This window comes from Rana temporaria, chromosome 2 (assembly GCF_905171775.1).
Source record: "Rana temporaria chromosome 2, aRanTem1.1, whole genome shotgun sequence".
NCBI lineage: Eukaryota > Metazoa > Chordata > Amphibia > Anura > Ranidae > Rana > Rana temporaria.
The window spans coordinates 112,941,619-112,961,500 of record NC_053490.1 but is presented as its reverse complement, the minus strand read 5'-3'; the positions used below and the strand labels follow the sequence as shown (position 1 = coordinate 112,961,500).

General features: G+C 40.7%; 1 protein-coding gene across 5 annotated transcripts in view; it reads left to right on the top strand.

Moving 5' to 3' along the window:
- HDAC7 (histone deacetylase 7) overlaps positions 1 to 19,531 on the top strand; it is a 459,678-nt gene extending 440,147 nt beyond the window's left edge. For all 5 annotated transcript variants that reach the window (XM_040340777.1, XM_040340778.1, XM_040340780.1 and 2 more), the window contains 7 exons: positions 1 to 53; positions 5,931 to 6,028; positions 13,431 to 13,549; positions 13,651 to 13,784; positions 15,276 to 15,360; positions 17,174 to 17,318; positions 18,363 to 19,531. The exon at positions 1 to 53 is cut by the window's left edge and continues 67 nt beyond it. In XM_040340777.1, the coding sequence (XP_040196711.1) occupies positions 1 to 53; positions 5,931 to 6,028; positions 13,431 to 13,549; positions 13,651 to 13,784; positions 15,276 to 15,360; positions 17,174 to 17,318; positions 18,363 to 18,414 (686 nt within the window). In that variant the 3' untranslated portion in view covers positions 18,415 to 19,531. The remainder of the gene's footprint in view (positions 54 to 5,930; positions 6,029 to 13,430; positions 13,550 to 13,650; positions 13,785 to 15,275; positions 15,361 to 17,173; positions 17,319 to 18,362) is intronic.
- Positions 19,532 to 19,882: the final 351 nt, after the last annotated feature.

Here is a 19,882-nt window from a genome sequence, read left to right as displayed (position 1 = left end):
TTCATCGACATGATGACGGCAACTTCTTTCCTGGCAGCGGAGCTGCTGACGAGGTAATGACCATCTATATAAAGACAATGGCCTGGGAAAGCCTTCTTTTCATCATTAACCACGATCAGCAGTAATAAACCACACTGGCAGGCCTATTTGAAATGGTGCTCTAGGCAAAAAAGAAAAATAAGTTAGCAAACCGCTAATGCGTTCCAAGATATACTACTATTGATTATCTATTCTGAATGAGCAGATTGTGCTTACTAAGAATGGGTGGTACAGGGGGGTGGAGTCCCTAAAGCACATTTACACGCTAAGAACATTGGCAGAGTGCAGGATCTATGTGACATCTGTAAGTAATGTTGATAATTCTGTTTATTTTGGCAGCCTCTTGACCCTGGAAGTACTCTTTAAAGCAGTATTAAAACCCAAAAGCAAACCTTTATCATATTGCAGGTTACCAGTTCTTGGATGTGATAGCTGTCGATCAAAGTCAGTGAGCCAATGAAGAGAGAGAGGGGATGGGGCCGAGCCATTGCTCCGTGTTTGAATGGACACACAGAGCAACGGCTCGGGAGCCCCCATAGCAAGCTGCTTGCTGTGGGGGCACTTGGCAGGAGGGAGGGGCCAGGAGTGCCAGCAAGGGATATGAGAAGAGGAGGATCTGGCCTGCCCTGTGCAAAACCACTGCACATAGCAGGTAATTATAACTTGTTTGTTATTTAAAAAACAAGACTTTAACCACTTGCTTAACACTTGCTTACTGGGCATATATACCCCCCTCCTGCCCAGGTGAAATTTCAGCTTCCGGCACTGCGTCGCTTTAACTGACAATTAACTGACAATTGCGCAGTCATGCGACGTAACTCCCCAACAAAACTGACGTCCTTTTTTCCCCACAAGTAGAGCTTTCTTTTGGTGGTATTTGATCACCTCTTGCGCTATAAACAAAAAAAGAGTGACAATTTTGAAAAAAAAAATCCATATTTTTTACTTGTTGCTATAATAAATAGCCCAATTTTTTAAAAAAATAAAACATTTTTTTTTCTAAGTCTAGGCCGATACGTATTCTTCTACATATTTTTGCTTAAAAAAAAAAAACGCAATAAGCGACTGGTTTGCGCAAAAGTTATAGCGCCTAAAAAATAGGGGACAGAATTATTATTATTATTTTTTTTTTTTTTTTCACTAGTAATGGCGGCGATCTGCGATTTTTATTGGAACTGTGACATTATGGCGGACACATCGGACACTTTTGACACATTTTTGGGACCATTCACATTTATACTGCGATCAGTGCTATAAATATGCACTAATTACTGTATAAATGTGACTGGCAGGGAAGGGGTTAACACTAGGGGGTGAGGAAGGGGTTAAATGTGTACCCTGCATAGTGTTTCTAGCTGTGGGGGGAGGGGACTGACTGGGGGAGGTGACCGATCTGTGTCCCTATGTACAAGGGACACAGATCGGTCTCCTCTCTCCCTGACAGGACGTGGATCTGTGTGTTTACACACACAGATCCACGTCCTTGTCTCTGTAACCGCCGATCGTGGAAGCCTGGCGGACATCGCGGCCGCCAGGCACGCGCATCGGCATCTCAGTGATGCGGCGGGCACGCGCGCGCCGCCGTCGGCTGTGGCTGGAGGCCGTATATAGACGGCCTCCCGGAGATTGGCAACCACACTGCGGCTGTATATAGTCGTACGGCCGGCAGGAAGTGGTTAATGTCACTTTAATATTGCTTTAAATAGGAACTCTGTCTGCCCATGCCTTGCTGCTGAAGCTAAGACCTGTCATCGTTATTTAACATTTCAATATTAGAGCCTCTGATAAAATCTGAGGTTCTGGCACTGGGCTTTAGAATGGTTTACATTGGAAAACAACTAGACTTGACTACAGGTTGGGGAGATGCTGAGGCCTTCTATATATATTCATTAAAGGGGATGTAAAGGTTTGTTTTTTATTTTCTAAATAGGTTCCTTTAAAGGAGTTGTAAAGGAAAAAAATGTTTTGCCTAAAATTAATGTCTGCACGGTAGACAGACAGAATAGTGTAATGATTCTGTTAAAAAACGAGTAAATACCTATTAAATTCCTTCATCTATATCACCTCCAGCGTTCTAGTTTCTGTTCTCTCATTCACTTCCTGGTTTGCAGCACTCGTTCATGTAAGAACTACATTTCCCAGTATGCATTGCGGCACGCCCAGTAATTCACACCTCCTTGAGGTCTCTAACACGTAGAGAGCGTCCTGCCACACAGATGTAGTTCCCAGGAGGGGGTGAGCACGTTACTGACCACCGCAGTAAACCCTCCCGTCACGGTGGTCAGTAAAATCAGACAAGCAGGAAGTGAACAGAACAGAGAAGAAATAGAGCAACTTCTGAGCAAAAACGAACAATGAGGAAGTGAAAAGAGGAATGTCTGCAGGTAAAGGATGCTTATTATGAAAACAAATGTTTCCTTTACAACCCCTTTAAGCTAGTGCATTGTTGGTTCACTTATCTTTTCCTTCGATTTCCCTTCTAAATGTTTTTATCTTTTCTTTCTTTGTCTGAATTTCTTACTTCATGTTCCTCCTCAGTAAGCTGTTCTGGCTGACTAACCCCCATGGATGATGGGGGAAAGCTTGCTGAGGAGAAACAGGAAGTGAGAAATTCAGACAAAGAAAAAAAACATTTAGAAGGGAAATCAAAGGGAAAGGTAAGTGAACCAACAATGCACTAGCTTAAAGGAACCTATTTAGGAAATAAAAAAAAACCTTTACAATCCCTTTAACACAGAGCAGCCAAAGATTTTCTTTTTATCTGCAAAATGATCTATCTATCTTCTACTTAGTGGTGTGTGTTTAATATGTTGTGCCCACTACCTGTTGAATGATGATTTGTCACCAAGGCAAACGGATGCCTATTAGGCTTATAGTTGCCATATTTTTTTCACTGCATTAGATCTTTTGCAGCATCTTCATATAATTGTAGCCATATGGCTTAGGAACAGTTTAGGACTGACACAGCTGATTACGTGCAGCCTCTACTACAGAAGGGGTGCCGGGATGAGGGCCTGAGAGGATTTTGCATTGTAAACAGTTTATCATCATTACTTTGATATTTTGAGGAACAAAGAGTTTTTTTGCAAAAAAAATAAAAAAGGGGGAGGGAAGATGCAAAGCAGATGGGAAATAAGTGTTCCTGCCCAAAATAACTCCTTTGAAAACAACGTTATAAAAGTGATAGACAGAACACTTGCATTTTATCGTTTGAAGCCGGCAAGAGCAAGTTTCCTCTCCTGCACTGTTAACCTTTGCAGTGCACGTGGAGTCAAAGGCCAGAGCGTTACAGTCATACCCTTTTTATCTAGAGAAAAGCCTGCTTGTTGCTGCACCATTTTGGGTGGCTGGCTGCAAACGTTGAATGTTATTTTTTGACATTTTCCCAACAAATAAGTGATAAAGTGCTGCTGTTTTTTGTAAAAAATACAAGCACTGAGTCATTCTGCTCAGTCTTACAATCTGACATCTGTCACATCTGTTTAAATATATGCTATAGACTCCTAGCTTTATTTTTATATGTGGTTTCCCTCTGTGTTTACCTAATTAGCAATGGGTGTTTAGTAATAATTATCTTATAATTTAGCTGTCGCTATTACTTGTGCTCCTATACAGCTAGTGTGGTCTGACATATGTATGGGCTTTCTGGTGGAAATGCAGTAAATTCCAAGTTGGTTTAAAAGATAAGTTCACCTTTCTAAAAAATAAATAAATAGTAAATGCTAATTTTTTACCAGTAAAAAAAAATGTATTTATTTATTTTTGGTGCCTGTAAATCATTGCACCTGCGATTGTCAGATCATGGGTGCAATATGAGGCTCCTGCAGACTGTCTGTGTAGCTGTCTGCCCGTACCTCGTATGAGCAGGCAGTTACTGAATGACAGGAAGAATAAATGAATTACTAGAGCAGTGTTTCCCAACTCCAGTCCTCAAGGCACACCAACAGGTCATGTTTTCAGGATTTCCCTCAGATGAAACGGCTGTGGTAATTACTAAGGCAGTGAAACTGATCAAATCACCTGTGCAAAATAATGGAAAGCCTGAAAAGATGACCTGTTGGTGTGCCTTGAGGACTGGAGTTGGGAAACACTGTACTAGAGCACTCACCAGTGCCCCGGTAGTTCATTGAGAACTACAAGCTGTCGCAAAGGCTGTCAGTACATTCACAGAACTCGGTCAATGAATGGTAAAGCCGTATGGGCAGACCTTCATACGACCTTGTTCTTTTCAGATTGTGACAGTGGATGCAGGGAGAAGATCCCTGGCTCATTGTCACAAATAGAACAGGGATTGGAGAGAGGCTGTAGGAACATGAACATGCTGCGTTTCCCACCCTAAAAACAGGTAGAATATGTAACATGTTTGCAAAGGTGAACTTATCCTGTTAAGCCATCCTGTGGCCACCTGATATTTTAACATTTTGCCATTTTAAGCTAAGGGAGAGGCAGTAAGCTTCAGTATAATTACTGTAAAGCCTGTCCCCTACAAATGAAAAATATATATTTAGCATATAAAGTGTAGATATCTGTTGTTCATTACCCTTGAATGCTCTGGACAATGTTTTTCAGCCCGTTTGTCTCCTGAAAAGCCATGCATGTGCCAATTTGAACCACAGAGAATAATGGCCATGTTCACAGGATACAGCCATTTTTCTCTATGCACAGACAGTGAATAGCAGATGTGTGCATGTACGGTCTTTGCTTATGTGTTTGCATATTAATCAGGAGGTCTAGGTGGTAGCTTATAGGTTTTTGTGCGTAACTATTGTAGTGTTTCACTTTAATCTTCTCCCGTTCTGATATTCTAATTAATCCATCATCCCTAATGCAGCCTAGTTCAAGATATTCATTAATTTCAGGCACCTCTGGTGAAATATAACAAAAGAGTAATATCTTGCACTAGGTGTCATTAACAGAAGTCACTAAAGAAAGTTTTTCTCAACAAATGACAGCAGCACTCACTGTATCTACACACAATAATACAAAAAAAATCACAAAAATAAATGTGTTGCACTGTCGGATAATAAATAATGTGCATCTATAAATTCAATAAAGTACATAAATAAATACATATAATACTGCAATAAAAAATCATATGAAATAAAGTGCAATAAATAAAACGAATACGTGATCTAAAACTTTCATGAAAGTTCAAGTAATGAAAGAGCAGAGTGTAGAGCTATGTAGAACAAACGTGCTCTGTGTTCATGTACCTAGCAGCAGTCGTGGTGATTTTGTGCTTCCAATCCTCACCGCTGTGTATACCACCAAAGAGGGATATCAAAGCCTCTTACCGGAAGCACAGACCTCTATAACAGAAGGTCTGACAGCGCTTTTAGGGAGAAATCCCTCTAGGGATGGATGAATGAAACACTGCTCAATTCCAGTTGTAGTCAACCAGCTAAGGCAATCGGTAATATCACCACTCTTTTTATCGCCATCCCACATTAAGCACAATTTCGGAACAAGTTACTCTAAAGAACCACATGTAAAAAGAAGGGGATTGCTCATGGTGCAGTATTTAAAAGTAGGGTTATTTTTTAAAACTAGACTTATTCTCACTTCTCAAAGAAACAACAGGATTGACCTCACTGTTGGAACTCCACCCTACGCGTTTCGTCCAAGCGGCCGCTGTCACTGGTGAAATCACATGCAAGGAATCATTCTCCCACCTAATCTGAATTATATGTCAGATATATTTAGCATGTATAAACCCTATACATTTTGTATACAATTTTTGATTAACTATCTAACTAATAGATATTTTTGTTATCTCTAAGGTAAAGAGACAAAGGTAAAATGTGGGGGCATAATAGTCTAATCCCCATGTTTTCTTTTATCAAATGAATGCCTATTCTACTATTTAATGTGTTGCGTTGATTTTCTTTCAGGTTGGTGCTAACAGTGGGGAAGGTTTCAGTGTAAATGTTGCATGGGCAGGCGGTCTGGATCCTCCTATGGGTGATGCAGAATACCTTGCAGCGTTCAGGTAAGTTTGTTTTGTTTTGTGCCCTCACCCTGTCCTTGCCCATCCCTTATTTTTCATGGTTTCCTGGCTCCTCTTTTCTGCTCCCACTTTTCACTCCTTTTCGTTTCTGTCTTTTCTGACCTTGTAGTGCATTATTAGTGCTGGTGGAATGTGCCGGATGAGGAGAGCTGGGTACTGAAGCCCTCTGGGTGTCCACAGTCACAGGTATTATTTGGGCAACGTCAGTGCAGCCTTCTCCTTTAAGACAACCGTATCATTACACACAAGACAGGCACAATGTGAATGGCTGCAGAATAGTTCCAACACTCCCCGTTCCATCAAACCCCTACCAGCGTGCAGTACACACAACACTTGTTATTAACCTTGTGCAGCCATCTTTACAGCAAGTTGAATAATCTTAAAATGTACAGCCATAGTGCCGTTATTTAAGGGGTGCTAATATTTGCATGGGGCCTACTAATCAACTGTGTACATTGTTTGGAGTGACCCTTAACCTGTTTGCTGAGAGTATAGCATGCAGCACATTGATGAGCAAAGTAAAGCAGACCAGTGAACAGATAATTACAGCACTCTTTACTGCCAGCACCAGTCCACCCAGTCCTCTCTCTGCTTTCTGATTTGCTGAAACTTGTTCTAGTCTCCTTTTCAGCTCATTTTGTCCAGTAATGGTGGTGATTTGTTCTGCTGTTTTACCTCTCTACTCTTCTAGTGACATTACTGTACTGTCGGCTTTACCCTGCTGCTACTATAGTGGCTTTACCACACTGTCGCCTATACCCTGCTGCTCTCATAATAGCATTACTGTACTGTCATTTATACCCTGCTACTACTATAGTGGCATAAATATACTTGGAAAGAAGAAATGATCCTGGACTGCCACACTCTGATTGAAACAAAAATAAGCAAAGGATAAAAATCCAAAACTGTAAAATATCCCAAAATTCATGCAACGCTGCAATCAATGGTGGGAAGTGGACACTTCCCACCATTGATTTCAGTGTTGCATGAATTTTTGGATGTTTTACAGTTTTGGATTTTTATCCTTTGCTTATTTTTGTTTCAATAAATCAGAGTGCAGCAGTCCAGGATCATTTCTTCTTTCCATGGATCAGCGCAGAGCCTGCACCTGTCAGTGCAACAGGGCGGGAGCACAGCATAGGTTGTAGGACTTTTTTTCCATTGTTTGGCATAAATATACTGTCAGCTATACCTTACTGCTACTTTAGAGGTATTACTATACTGTCAGATATACCCTGCTGCTGCTCAAGTGGCATTGCTGTACTGCCATCTACTGTATACTCTGTTCTTACTGTGGTGGCATTATTGTACTGTCACCTATAGCCTACCACTAATATAGTGGCATTACTGTACTGTCATCTATACCGCGTTGCTGTGCTAGCGGTATTGCTGTAGTGTTGGCTGTATGTTACCACTACTCTAGTGGCATTGCTTTATTGCCATCTATAATCTCCTTCAAATGTATTGGCATTACAGTGCTGTTAACTATACCCTTCCTCTATGTTTTTGGCAGTACTGTATTGTCAGCTGTCCCATCCTGCCACCATAGCAACATTACTGTTTTATTAACTAAACCCTCCTGCTAGTCTAGATTTATTTTTTGCAATATAAACAAAACATTTTTTTTCCTTTCTGCTATAAAATATATCCAATAGAAAAATTACAAATCGAATTGCTTCATAAATTTGGGTCAAATTGTATTCTGCTACATCAGGGGTCTCAAACTCAAATTACCTGAGGGCCACAAGACAAGTTTCCATATCCCATGGGGGGCCGCATCCAAACTTTCAAACTTCAAAAACAGTACTGGTGTCAGCGAACGCATTATTAACCCTGACCACTACACTGCACACTGACCACTCACCATCAGGGTACAAGGACTGACTAACTGCCACTGACATTACCAGTGACACTTATGCCGCGTACACATGATCGGTTCGTCTGATAAACGGTTTGATGGACCGTTTTCATCAGACGAACCGATCGTGTGTGGGACCTATCGGTTTGTTATCCATCGGTGAAAAAAATAGGATCTTGTTTTAAAATTATCTGATGGTTAAAAAAAAACGATAGAAAAAAACGATCGTCTGTGGGCACGTCCATCGGTTAAAAAGCCACGCATGCTCAGAATCAATTTGACGCATCAGAATCAAGTCGACGCATGCTTGGAAGCATTGAACTTCATTTTTCTCAGCACGTCGTTGTGTTTTACGTCACCGCGTTCTGACACGATCGTTTTTTTAACTAATGGTGTGTAGGTACTTCATCGGATATCTGATGAAAAAATCCATCACCCCATTTTCATCGGATGAACCGATCGTGTGTACAGGGCGTGATCAGTGCTAATAATATGCACGGTCACTGTTCTAATGACACTGGCCAGGAAGGGGTTAACGTCTAGGGTGATAAAGGGGTTAACTGTGTGTGTAAAAATGTGTAATGTGTTTACTGTGTGGTGTTTTCACTAAGCAATGTGCAGGTTTTTGCCTGCAAAGCAGGGAGAAAAATAAACGGCACATCTCTGCTGGCAGTAGAGAGCCCTGTGTTGTTTACCTACACAGGGTTCTCTTCTGTCATTCAGTCGATTGGTGGGTTCCAGCCATAAATCAATGGACTGGGACCCAATGATTGGCTTGTGTTGTAGCAAATGATAGCACAGCCAGTTCGGCGGGCACGTTTGCACGCCCCCTACCCGGAGATACTGGATCATGTACATGATTCGGCTCAGTGGGGCCGCTCTGCCACAGTAAATTTGAGGTGGGCAGTTCTGAAGTGGTTAAAACAGGGTTCCACCCAGAAATTTAACTTTCACTTATTGGATTCCCCCCCCCCCCCCCCCCCACCCTCCTGTGTCTCATTTTGGCACCTTTCAGGGAGAGCAGATACCTGTCAAATCCAGGTATTTTCTCCCACTTCCGGGCATAGATTGCCGCAATTTATGCGGCAAACTACACCATGCCAAGACAGGGACCATTCAGAACACGCAGCGCGACTCGCGCATGCACAGTAGGGAACCAAGAGTGAAGCCGAAAGTCTTTACTTCCTGGTCAATTTACCAGGAATGGCAGCAGCAGCATCCATGAGTCGATCTGAAGATTGGCTTCCGGTGCCGGCATTGCGCGCTCCCTTGACAGGTAAGTGTCCATATATAAGTCAGCAGCTTCAGTATTTGTAGCTGCTGACTTGAAAAAAAGAAAATTCCCAGGCAGAACTCCGCTTTAATGCAAAAGGGAGAGCTCCATGATTTGTGAAAAGCTGTGATTTTTGACAGGTCATAGGACTAATGCCTCGTACACAGGATTTTGATTCCCGAAGAGAAAAGTGCGATGTGAGCTTTTTGTCGCAAATTCTGACTGTGTGTATGCTCCATCGCACTTCTGTGAGAATTCCGGCCAAGAAAAGATTGACAGCAGGATCTCAATTTTTGTGACAGGAAAAATTCCTACCGGGAGTCACGATCGTCTGTATGCAATTACGATGCGAAAAAACCCGCACATGCTCAGAATCAAGTAGAAGAGCCTAACTGCCTATTGAACTTCATTGATCTCGGCTTGTCGTACAAGTTGTACGTCACCACGTTCTTGTCGGTCGGAATTTTGTCCAAGATTAGCGTGACCGTGTGTATGCACAAATTTCAGCCATTTTCCTGCTGAAAAGAAAAAAATAATTCTTGTGGGAAATCGTGATCGTGTGTACGAGGCAAAAGCTTTCCTCTCTGATTTTTTTTTTTCTAGTTTAGAGAAATAGTTGGCTTTGAAATACTAAAACGAATGAAGCCAAAAGCACACTTTGAAAGCACAATGCTTTCTGCTTAGTATTACTGTACAGTAGGTATGTCTTTGGGCACTTCTGAGGTCAAGCTTTTATCCCAACAGTTGGTATATTAGACAAGTTGCTTAATACAGGCATACCCCACTTTTAAGTACACAATGGGACCAGAGCACGTATGTAAAACGAAAATGTACTTAAAGTCAAACAATACCCTTTTTCACTTCTAGGGTGTAGTGGGGGTGTCAGGAGCTGTAGTGGGGGTGTCAGGGACACACTGGAACACGGCGGGGTATGCTCTCGGAGCTTCAGCTCCTTCTACTGCGGCTGCAAAATGTCTGTACAGTACTTGTAAGGCACTTTACATACACTCGCAGGTATGTCCTTACTCGCGAGTGTATGTAAAGTGAGTGTACTTAAAGCGGGGTATGCCTGTACTGACTAACAGCCAATAGAGGGAAATTCTACAACTCTGCATGTCTAATACATTTCTAGAAGTACGGAACAGCAAATACAAGTGAACATAACATTAGTCTAAAAATAACTGAAAGGTAAACTTTAATGTAATGTTACAATATTTTCCCACTGAAATTACATTGTAGTTTCCCTTTAATCTCAAAAGTTACCATTGCATATTTTTTGTACTGTGCCGTCTTGATTTTTATTTTTTTACCCTTTTGGTCCCCCCCCCCCCCCCCCCATTGCCTACAGTGCTTCACATTTAGGTAATGAGTATGATGAAGTAACAAAAATACTTCTCACCTGGAAAAAAAATGCATGCTGCATGAACAGTGAAATCGGTAGTAGCATACCAATGAAGTCTTACCTGTGTTACTTGTCTCCAGTGCTTGACCTCTGCCTGCCTTTCATATGCAGAAAAATATGGGAAGTTAATATAAAAACAATGTTGTGCCTTCATACTAGTGATAAAAATATGTAGCTCAAAAGAAATTTTGATTTTTGGGCTAAGAGTCAAGCTTTAAATATATTTCAACCAGTCATGGTTTCTTACAGCCTCATCCAATTCTATAGATTGTATATTTTCCTTCTCACGGGTTTGGGTCTCAAAAACTTGAGATCCAATGCAGTTACAGATTTTGCAGTTCTAACATTTGTGGCTAGCTTTATCTCTCCAGCATCTACCAACAATTTCTAAAAATCTATTTCAAGTACCATTCCACCCAAAACACTAGTTCCGGTTTTGGTAGATTCAGACAAATGTAATCACTGTGTGGCTCCTGTTATCTATTTGGGAAGTCCTTTGAGCTTGGATGCCCATCTGAGACAGCCATTACAGAGTAGTTAGCCCCCCTCCCCCCATTGCATTTGTACTTTACTATGTCATATGGAGGAAACAGGAGAAGTGAGACTCCCCTTATTCAGCAGAAAGAGGTAGAGCCCCGGCCACCTTGATATCCAAGAACTAGCGTAGGGAGATGAAAGGAAGTGGTAACTGGTTCAGATCGTTGAAATATCAGTTCTGGATGAGGTGACCCATTTATCACAATGTATATCTTATTTCATTTTTGTTGACTGTTGGTGGTATAAATCTCAGTTGTGAATGAGTTAAATGGAATTTTTGATGTGACTGTTGCAACGTCTTAATTCTCTTCCACATTATGAGATTGCCTCTTCCTGCCCAGCAGCCCCCTTCCCTCTATTCTACATCTGGATCCGTTTTACATGAAAGGCATTCTATAAATAGGTTTTCTGCACAAAGAAAGCATGATTCCGCTCACAGCTTTACTTATTTCCTTGTTGCTGCCTTTTATGAAGCCCCGTTTTTGCTTATTAGATTGTCAGCTCTGCAGGATAGCCAGGTGACAAGCAGTTGGTGGCATTCATATCCAATCATTTTATCCAATGGGTCACCAAAGATGGGCACAGGAAGCAAAGAGTTGTAACTGGAAATGGATTCATGATTGAAGAGCGGAGGAACTTGCTTTGAGCAAAAAACTCACCTCTCACATAAACATAGCGGAGCCAGATATTTTAGCACTGTATGAAATAAAGTGATGTGTGGGAATGGGACCTGCCAGTTTGCTAGATTCAGTTTAGGAGGCTAACCTTTTCCTGAGCACATCGATTCATTCTAGGTTGCTAGCGCCAATGGTATTTGGTATTTAAGAGTCAGCTCCAGCAAAATCCTTTTCAGTTTTTGGTTGATGCTGGAGAGTAAAGTCATCTAACAGTTCTTTACATATCTACCGTATTCAGATATTATCTTCATCCTAAGTTGGCAAATGCCGTGGCTATTATAAAGTGGTGCCACTCACATCCTCCCCCTTTCCCCCATTAAGTTTTATTGGTATGGAATGAATATATTATAGACTGAAGTCTTGCTTTTGGGTGGGCTAACCTTTTAGGGTGCATGTGCTCAGGATTTTGCATTGGAGTTGCTTTAACTTCCCCATAGACATCGACGTGAATAGAAAAGTAGGTCAAAGCGGCAACACCTTGACCCGCTGAAAGGGAATTAAAGGAAATTCAAATATGTCAAAGCATCTCAGTAGATTCTAAAGGCATACAGATCCCAAGAAACATACAGCATTTGACTTGTTTCCAAGTCTGAAGTCTATGTGCACTAACACTTATGGTGTTAGCAAGTTATACTTGTGTACCTGACTTAGGTTATGTTTGCAAAAGTTGATTGTGGTGTACATTTTAAATTTCATTGGTGTGTGTGTTTTCTGGTAAATTTGAAATTATGTTCTGTTCACCACTTGCCAACCAGCAAGTGTTGCACTTAAACCTGTTCTCCACCGCTTCTGCTGTGCCTTTTACAACGGTGTTGTGCATACCCTGTGTAATTCAATCTCCTGCTTTGCAGGTATTTTAACAAAGCAAGCAGTCATGTCACCGCTGCAGAGGAGGGACACATCTTCCCTTCACTGCTAAAATATAGAAAGCTGTATGGGTTATCAGTGAGACAGGCCCACCAATGGTAACCAGGCAGTGCTGGGCTTTCTGATTAATATTTATAGCAGCGCCATGTACACAGTCTCTGTATTGCATGTTTTTTTGTAAAATAAAGATTTTTTTTTAAAGTACTTAAACATGTATCTAAAGATCAGTTTTTATTTCTGTAAACAGTAAGATTTTTTTTTACTAAAACCAGCCATAGATGATTGGAATCTCGGCCTGTTCAGCAGGAACTGCCCTAGATTCAAACCATGTATGGGCAGGGTGAATGTGACCAAGTTGATTGATCGATCAACTTGGATACAACCAGCCTGACAGATTTTACATGCAATTATTGCAAGGGGCCAATGTGTTCGGCTTCCCTGAACACATTGGCTCGGCGGGAGGAATTTCCTGTTGAAAACTTTTCTTTTGGTTGCAGGAATTAAATCCGCTCTGTCTATGGCCGGCCTTAAACTACTGTTTTTCTTGAAGGCCAACACTGTTTTTTCTAGAAGGCCAACACTGGTTTAGCGTATGCATTACATTGTTGCGTTCTGATCTAAGCATGCTATTAGTGATCTGTCAGAAAATGACATAACACCAGAGGCAGTGTAGGTTTTTTATCTGGTAAATTGGGAATTAAGCTGTTTATTAATTACTAAATACCTGTTTTACTCTCAACATGACCTTTTTCCTTTTTATCTCTTTACAGGACTGTGGTGATGCCAATTGCTCATGAATTCTCTCCAGATGTGGTCTTGGTATCAGCTGGTTTTGACGCAGCTGAAGGACACCCAGCTCCACTTGGAGGATACAAAGTGACGCCTAAGTGTAAGAGCAGGCTGGACTTTGGGTTCTAAGACATAAATGTTGAGACTATTGATTTACTTTTAGATTAGATCCTGAACTTCTCCTTTTGCTTTTGTGTTTAGGTTTTGGTCATATGACACGTCAGCTTATGAGTTTGGCTGGTGGCCGAGTGGTTCTGGCTTTGGAAGGTGGCCATGACTTGACATCAATATGCGATGCCTCTGAGGCCTGTGTATCAGCTTTATTAGGCAATGAGGTGAGTAGTGTTTCACCAGTAAATATTCTGTCTTTGGTAGCAAATGCTCTGCTACAAGCCATCCAGCAGATTCAAACCAAGCTGTCATGTTTTTAATTTTTATATGCTTGGTCCAGCTTGACAGTTGCAGAACATCTAAACTTTTAATACCCATTTTAGAAGTGTTTATTTAGTTCTCTAAACCTGCAGACACCAATTATTTAATGTGTAGTCTTGTTGATGACTATATGCTATAAAGAATGTAGGTAGGTAATTGGTGGTTGTCTTTTTTTGTATAAATATTGGATACTAGGGATGAATGCCTCAGTTAATGCTGTAGGACAAAGAAACAATCCAACTATAGCTTAAAGCTGATCTGTACCCAAGCTTATTATTAGGCACCTTTAACACAGGCGGACCGATTCAGCACTCCATTATCCTTTTATAGACATGCGGAAGTAAACAGACGTGTACATTTACAACCGATATCCAATCTGATCCACTAATAACAGATGGATGGGAATCCATTCCCAATCTGTCTAGCAGATCGAATGGCAGTTGGGTGTAAACGAATAGGCGGTCCGTCTACATCCGACCATCTGTAGAGGAGAGCGGGCTGTGTCTATGTCCGCTCTGCATAAGTGGACCAGTCATCCGTCTGCTCGGCGGACATTAGCGAGCAGGCGGATTCCTGACGGAGTTCGCCCCGTGTGAGGAGAGGCATTATAAAGTTAAAGCACTTGTTGCCTCCCATTTATTAAAGCGGATGTGCCATGGGAACAAAATATTAAAAGCCAGCAGCTACAAATACTGCAGCTGCTGACTTTTAATATTAGGACACTTACCTGTCCTGGAGTCCAGCGCCGATCGCAGCAGAGCACGAGCGATCGCTCGTCACTCTGCTGCTCCCCCCGCCATCCACGCTGAGGGAACCAGGAAGTGAAGCGCTGCGGCTTCACTGCTCGGTTCCCTACGGCGCATGCGCGAGTCGCGCTGCGCCCGCCGATTGGCTCACACGCTGTGTGCTGGGAGCCGAGTGTTCCCAGCACACAACGGGCGACAGACGGGATGTGACGGAATGCCCGTCTTTCGCCCGTAGCGTGTGGCCGGAAGTGGGTGCAAATACCTGTCTTTAGACAGGTGTCTGCACCCCCCTCCCCCCTGAAAGGTGTCAAATGTGACACCGGAGGGGGGGAGGGTTCCGATCAGCGGGACTCCACTTTAGGGTGGAGGACCGCTTTAAGTTGGATATTTTATGAATTGATGCTGCCTAGAAGAGTAATTCAGGTTCAGTGTCAAACCTGTACTGTACAATGACAGCTGGAATTTGGTTAGTTATGACTTGTGCAGATAATCCCCTCTAGATGCTTTAATTAATGAGCCCCAATGTCATTTCATAGCTTCAGATAGATATTTAATATAGATCCCACTCGGAGAGGTGTTTATTATGTTTTTCTGGGAATAGTTTGTTGTTCTGTTCAATCCCCATAATTATCTTCTATCCACTTCCAGCTGGATCCCCTCCCCGAAGAAACTCTGAGGCAGAGACCCAACCCCAACGCTGTGCGATCATTAGAGACTGTTATTCAAGTACAGAGTAAGTCTTGTCTTGGTTTGGGGGTTGTACATTTATAGAGCAGGAAGCCCCTCTGTCAGCGAAGGCTGTTTGCCACGCAGTGCTCTGTACTATAATGCGTGGCAAGCACTTGCAGCTGGGGAGCACTCAATGACTTTTCTACATAAATCTGGAAGACATAACTTCAAAGAGCCTGTCACAAGGCTCCCCATGTGATAAATCAGTCACAAATGTTACTAAGATCTCATTTCAATTAATACCAGAATTTAATGAAAAATCAGCAGCTATAGAATCTCCACTAAACTATGTCTGAGGTAGCCAATTTGGCCAGAACTAACGAAAGCTTTCAGCAACAGCCTATAAGTATTCATACCGCACACCTCCCCACCCTCAGTGATCACTCCTGGAGGCAAGGACGGTCTGGATGTTATGGTTGTCTTCTATATGCTGTAGCTGTGTTATTTAGCCTACTAGCTTATGAAACTAATTAAAGCCCATGTTATATTTTTCATGCAGCTGTCACAAAAAAATGTAAGAATTAGGGCTCTGGGGACAATTAGGGCTACATGGGGATTGCTTTATTGTGAATCACACTGTGTGATTGGAAATCATAGCTATTCTCAAGCATTGATTATTGGCTGTAAAATAAATATGGATTGCAGGGTCCCATGTTTATTTATGTATCATCGTAATGCCACAGTTGTTTGTGGCCATTGTAAGGTCTCTGTAACATGTGAATTAAGTGATACTTTATTGGCAGACATGCAGGAGCGATGGTCCATTTCCACCAAAGCACAGTAGTAACCCATGCATTACTGCAGTGCAAGTTGGTGTGCTGCTTGCTATTCATTTTTATTGGTACCCCAAGGCACTTGTGTTGCCACACATTGCTAAAATGCTGCATGCGTGATTTTTGGTCCGTTGTGATGTGTTTAGCAGCCATTTAAATGAATGGGCTGCACTAAGACAACGCATGTGCATTTAACACACTGCAGCGGGGCAGACTGGGATGAATGGCCACATGCACCTTACCCAGTATTTACACAATTTTCACCCAAGATTCACACTTTTTTTTACATAGTATTAATTAAAGTGTTTAATCTTGTGATTCTTAAATTACACACAGGTGGACTCTATTTACTAATTGGGTGGCTTCTGAAAGGAATTGGTTCCCAGTAAAGGGGCTGAGTACCCGTGAGGGTTTAACCCTGTGTACTTGATGGTAGCTGCCTGTGGAATTTATATCTGATTTATACAGCTTATATAGCTTTGTATATATTTTTATACTGACTTTTTATCATATTTTTGGAGTTCATCTCTAATAAATGGATTTTCTTCCAAAACATTTTATCTGAAACTTTTGTCTTCTCCCAAAAATGCTGGGTTTATTATGAACTGTAGATAATCATGAGTGCGGTTTTTTGGTGTATTTACAAATGCACGCCACACTTTTCACATATTTATTTGTAAAAATATTTCAAAACCATTTATCATTTTCTTTCCACTTTACAATTATGTGCCACTTTGTGTTGGTCTATCACATACAATTCCAATAAAATACATTTAAGTTTTTGGGTGTAACATGACAAAATATGGAAAGTTTCAAGGGCTATGAATACTTTTTCAAGGCACTGTATATAAGAAAGGATTCTGCTGAAATCGGTATAATCCTGGCATAAGGCAGGTACAGTGATAGGGTAGTCCCATTAGTAAATGAGAGTCTTTTTACATATTTCATTTAGCTCTTAAGAAAAAAAATAATTAAACATTTTTACCAATTGAAATATACTGGAAGCCCTAGTGCACTATAATGATGATTTTTCTTAAACCACAGGTAAATATTGGACATACGTGAAGCGGTTTGCCTCCAAGGTTGGGTACTCTCTCCTGGAAGCACAAAAACTTGATCGGGACGAGGTGGACACCGTGACTGCCCTTGCCTCTTTGTCAGTAGGACGACCAATGGCAGCAGCTGGGAAGTATGTCTTTTCAAATTGTCATTGTCCAAAAGTGTTAAAACAATAATTCTGATGTTTCATAGTTTGAATAGAGGCAATACCCAATTACTGATGGCAAATAGCAGTCTTTTTCATTAGGGTACATATTAAGTAGAATTCTAGTGTTATATTGAATAGAAATACAGTCGGGGAAGAAACCTAGCAGATACACCCAGCTGATGAAATATGTTCTGTGTGTTTATGGCTGGCAGATATGTAATCTTACAAACAATTTTACATTTGTGTTCAGTTATGGCTCCATAGGCTGAGGTTATCACTATATTATAAAGGTTTGTGCAGATATTGTCTTGTGCAGATACATGTATGTGCATAATAATCTTTTTATTTTTTTGTTTACAAACTTTTTTTATCGAGGTTAAATTGTAGTACAAGAGGTTTCAATTACAGTAAAATTAACATATAAAAGGTTATTCAGTTATATAATTATTGAAAAATAGAAATATAAAATATATTGATGCAATCTATCAAGGGGTTCTGTACAAATAGTGTAAATAATATGTATATATATATATATATATAATTGAAAAAAAAAAAAAAAAGTATAGAAATATAATTTGAACCAACATCTCTATTCAATTGTTTGCATTTATGAACAATTCCTCTCCGTGAGAGAACCATATAAATATAACATTGTATAGAGTTGTAATAATAATCTTTTTTAGAATTGAAACAATTTTTTCTTTCAAAAATTATTATCTGATACAACTAATAAAAATTTTTATTTGGTTAAATACAATTTGCCTTCATAGGTCATCTTTTTGGTAAAACGATCATTCATAGATTGATTTGATTGCTTACTTCAGTTGATACAATGTGTGAAAGAATGATCCTTTCATCAAAATGACCATTATATTCAGCAATCCTATTGTTACCTGTAGGACCAGTATTGGTATAACAAAATTCCATTGAAAAGGAAAGTGTGTGATTTTTATTTTCATGATTTGGGCTTTTGAAATGCAGGCTATTTTATAGATAATGTAAATAATTTCTATTTGCTCCCCGCAGCAGTGAACCTCAGGAAGAACCCATGGAGGAGGAGGGTCCCATGAGTCTATGACCTGGCGAAGCAAACAGCTATTCTAATGGATAAGATGTGCTACTTTTCAAGTTCATTCAGTGGCGCCGTTTGCTTTATTAATCTTAACTCAAAGATGAGCTAGACCCTAACCTGTGAGATCATTCCTGAAGCTGCACCAAGCCATCACGCGTTGGCATAAGTTGAACATGGGATCTTGCCTGAGTAACAAAATTCCATTTGTTGCCTCAACACATAAATTTGTACATATAGACACTTTATTGTCTTATTACTGTGGCTATGCACCAAGAGGACATTGCTAAACTCGACCAAAGATATCATTCACGTGAGGTGGTAACCATGTGAAAGGAAGACAACAGAAGTTACTGACACCGTCCGTCTTACCCAATATATATATATATATATATAAAAATGTACAGACCTGTGAAGATGAACATTACTCTTCTGTGTAATTTAGTGTATAATCAAATGCTAGTTGTGCTTCAACATTTTCACATACTTTACAGATTGTACCCAATTGGTTGATTTACCAAGCTCAAGATTGGTAGACAATTTTCATGAAATCATTTTGCTGGAAATGTGACAACCGTTCTCAATGCCAAACTCCGCTATGTGAAAACGCATCAAATCGCTTCATGTAAAAAAAAAAAAAAAAAAACGGAGCACTGCAGGATGATCCTGCAGCCTGACCAAAGTGGACCTTTCTGTACAGGAGAAACTTCATGTAGACCACTCACTGGAGATTCACAAGATGCTGATAACCTAGAATGAGACTGTAAGTGCCTGGCACACCTGGAAGTTAGAAAATGCCTTTTTGCTTTCTAGATATTCCCAATGACCACTAATCGTTACGTGGATGGAATGGATTTTGTGTTGTTCATTTGCACTATGGGGGCGTCACCCCCCCTGACACACCACATACAGGATAAAGACAATTGAATATCATGTATTAACTTCTAACAGACTGCGTAAAAAATAAAAACCACAATGGACCATTTTGCTGTAAAATATATGCTTGATGAGACAATCTGAGGAAACTTTGCAATACAAGTCATTTTCACATTCCCATGTGCACTAGGTAGTCACATGAGCGTTTGAAAAGTTATATGGTGCAGATATTACAGAAAAATTTAAAACATTTTGTGTGTTGTTTTTTTTATTTTTTTTAACCATTTGTTCAAAATCTTATAATTATAGTAAGTTGTTGAGACAGGTATTTTCACAGATACATGCACTTTTTGGGTCCCTATATGTAGTTTCCAAACTGTCAAAGGTTAACGATGATCTCCACTAAAACACGCCTTACTCCAAAAAAACTGCATCATTGTGGGACCTGCGTGTTACATTATATCTCTGCTTTAATTAGTCAGGTCACCCTAGACCAAATGTGTCAAACACAAGGCCCAAAGGCCGAATCCAGACCACCAGGCCATTTTCATGTGGCCCTTGCACCTCTCCTGCAGCTGCGACACTGCCCTCATCTCCGCCC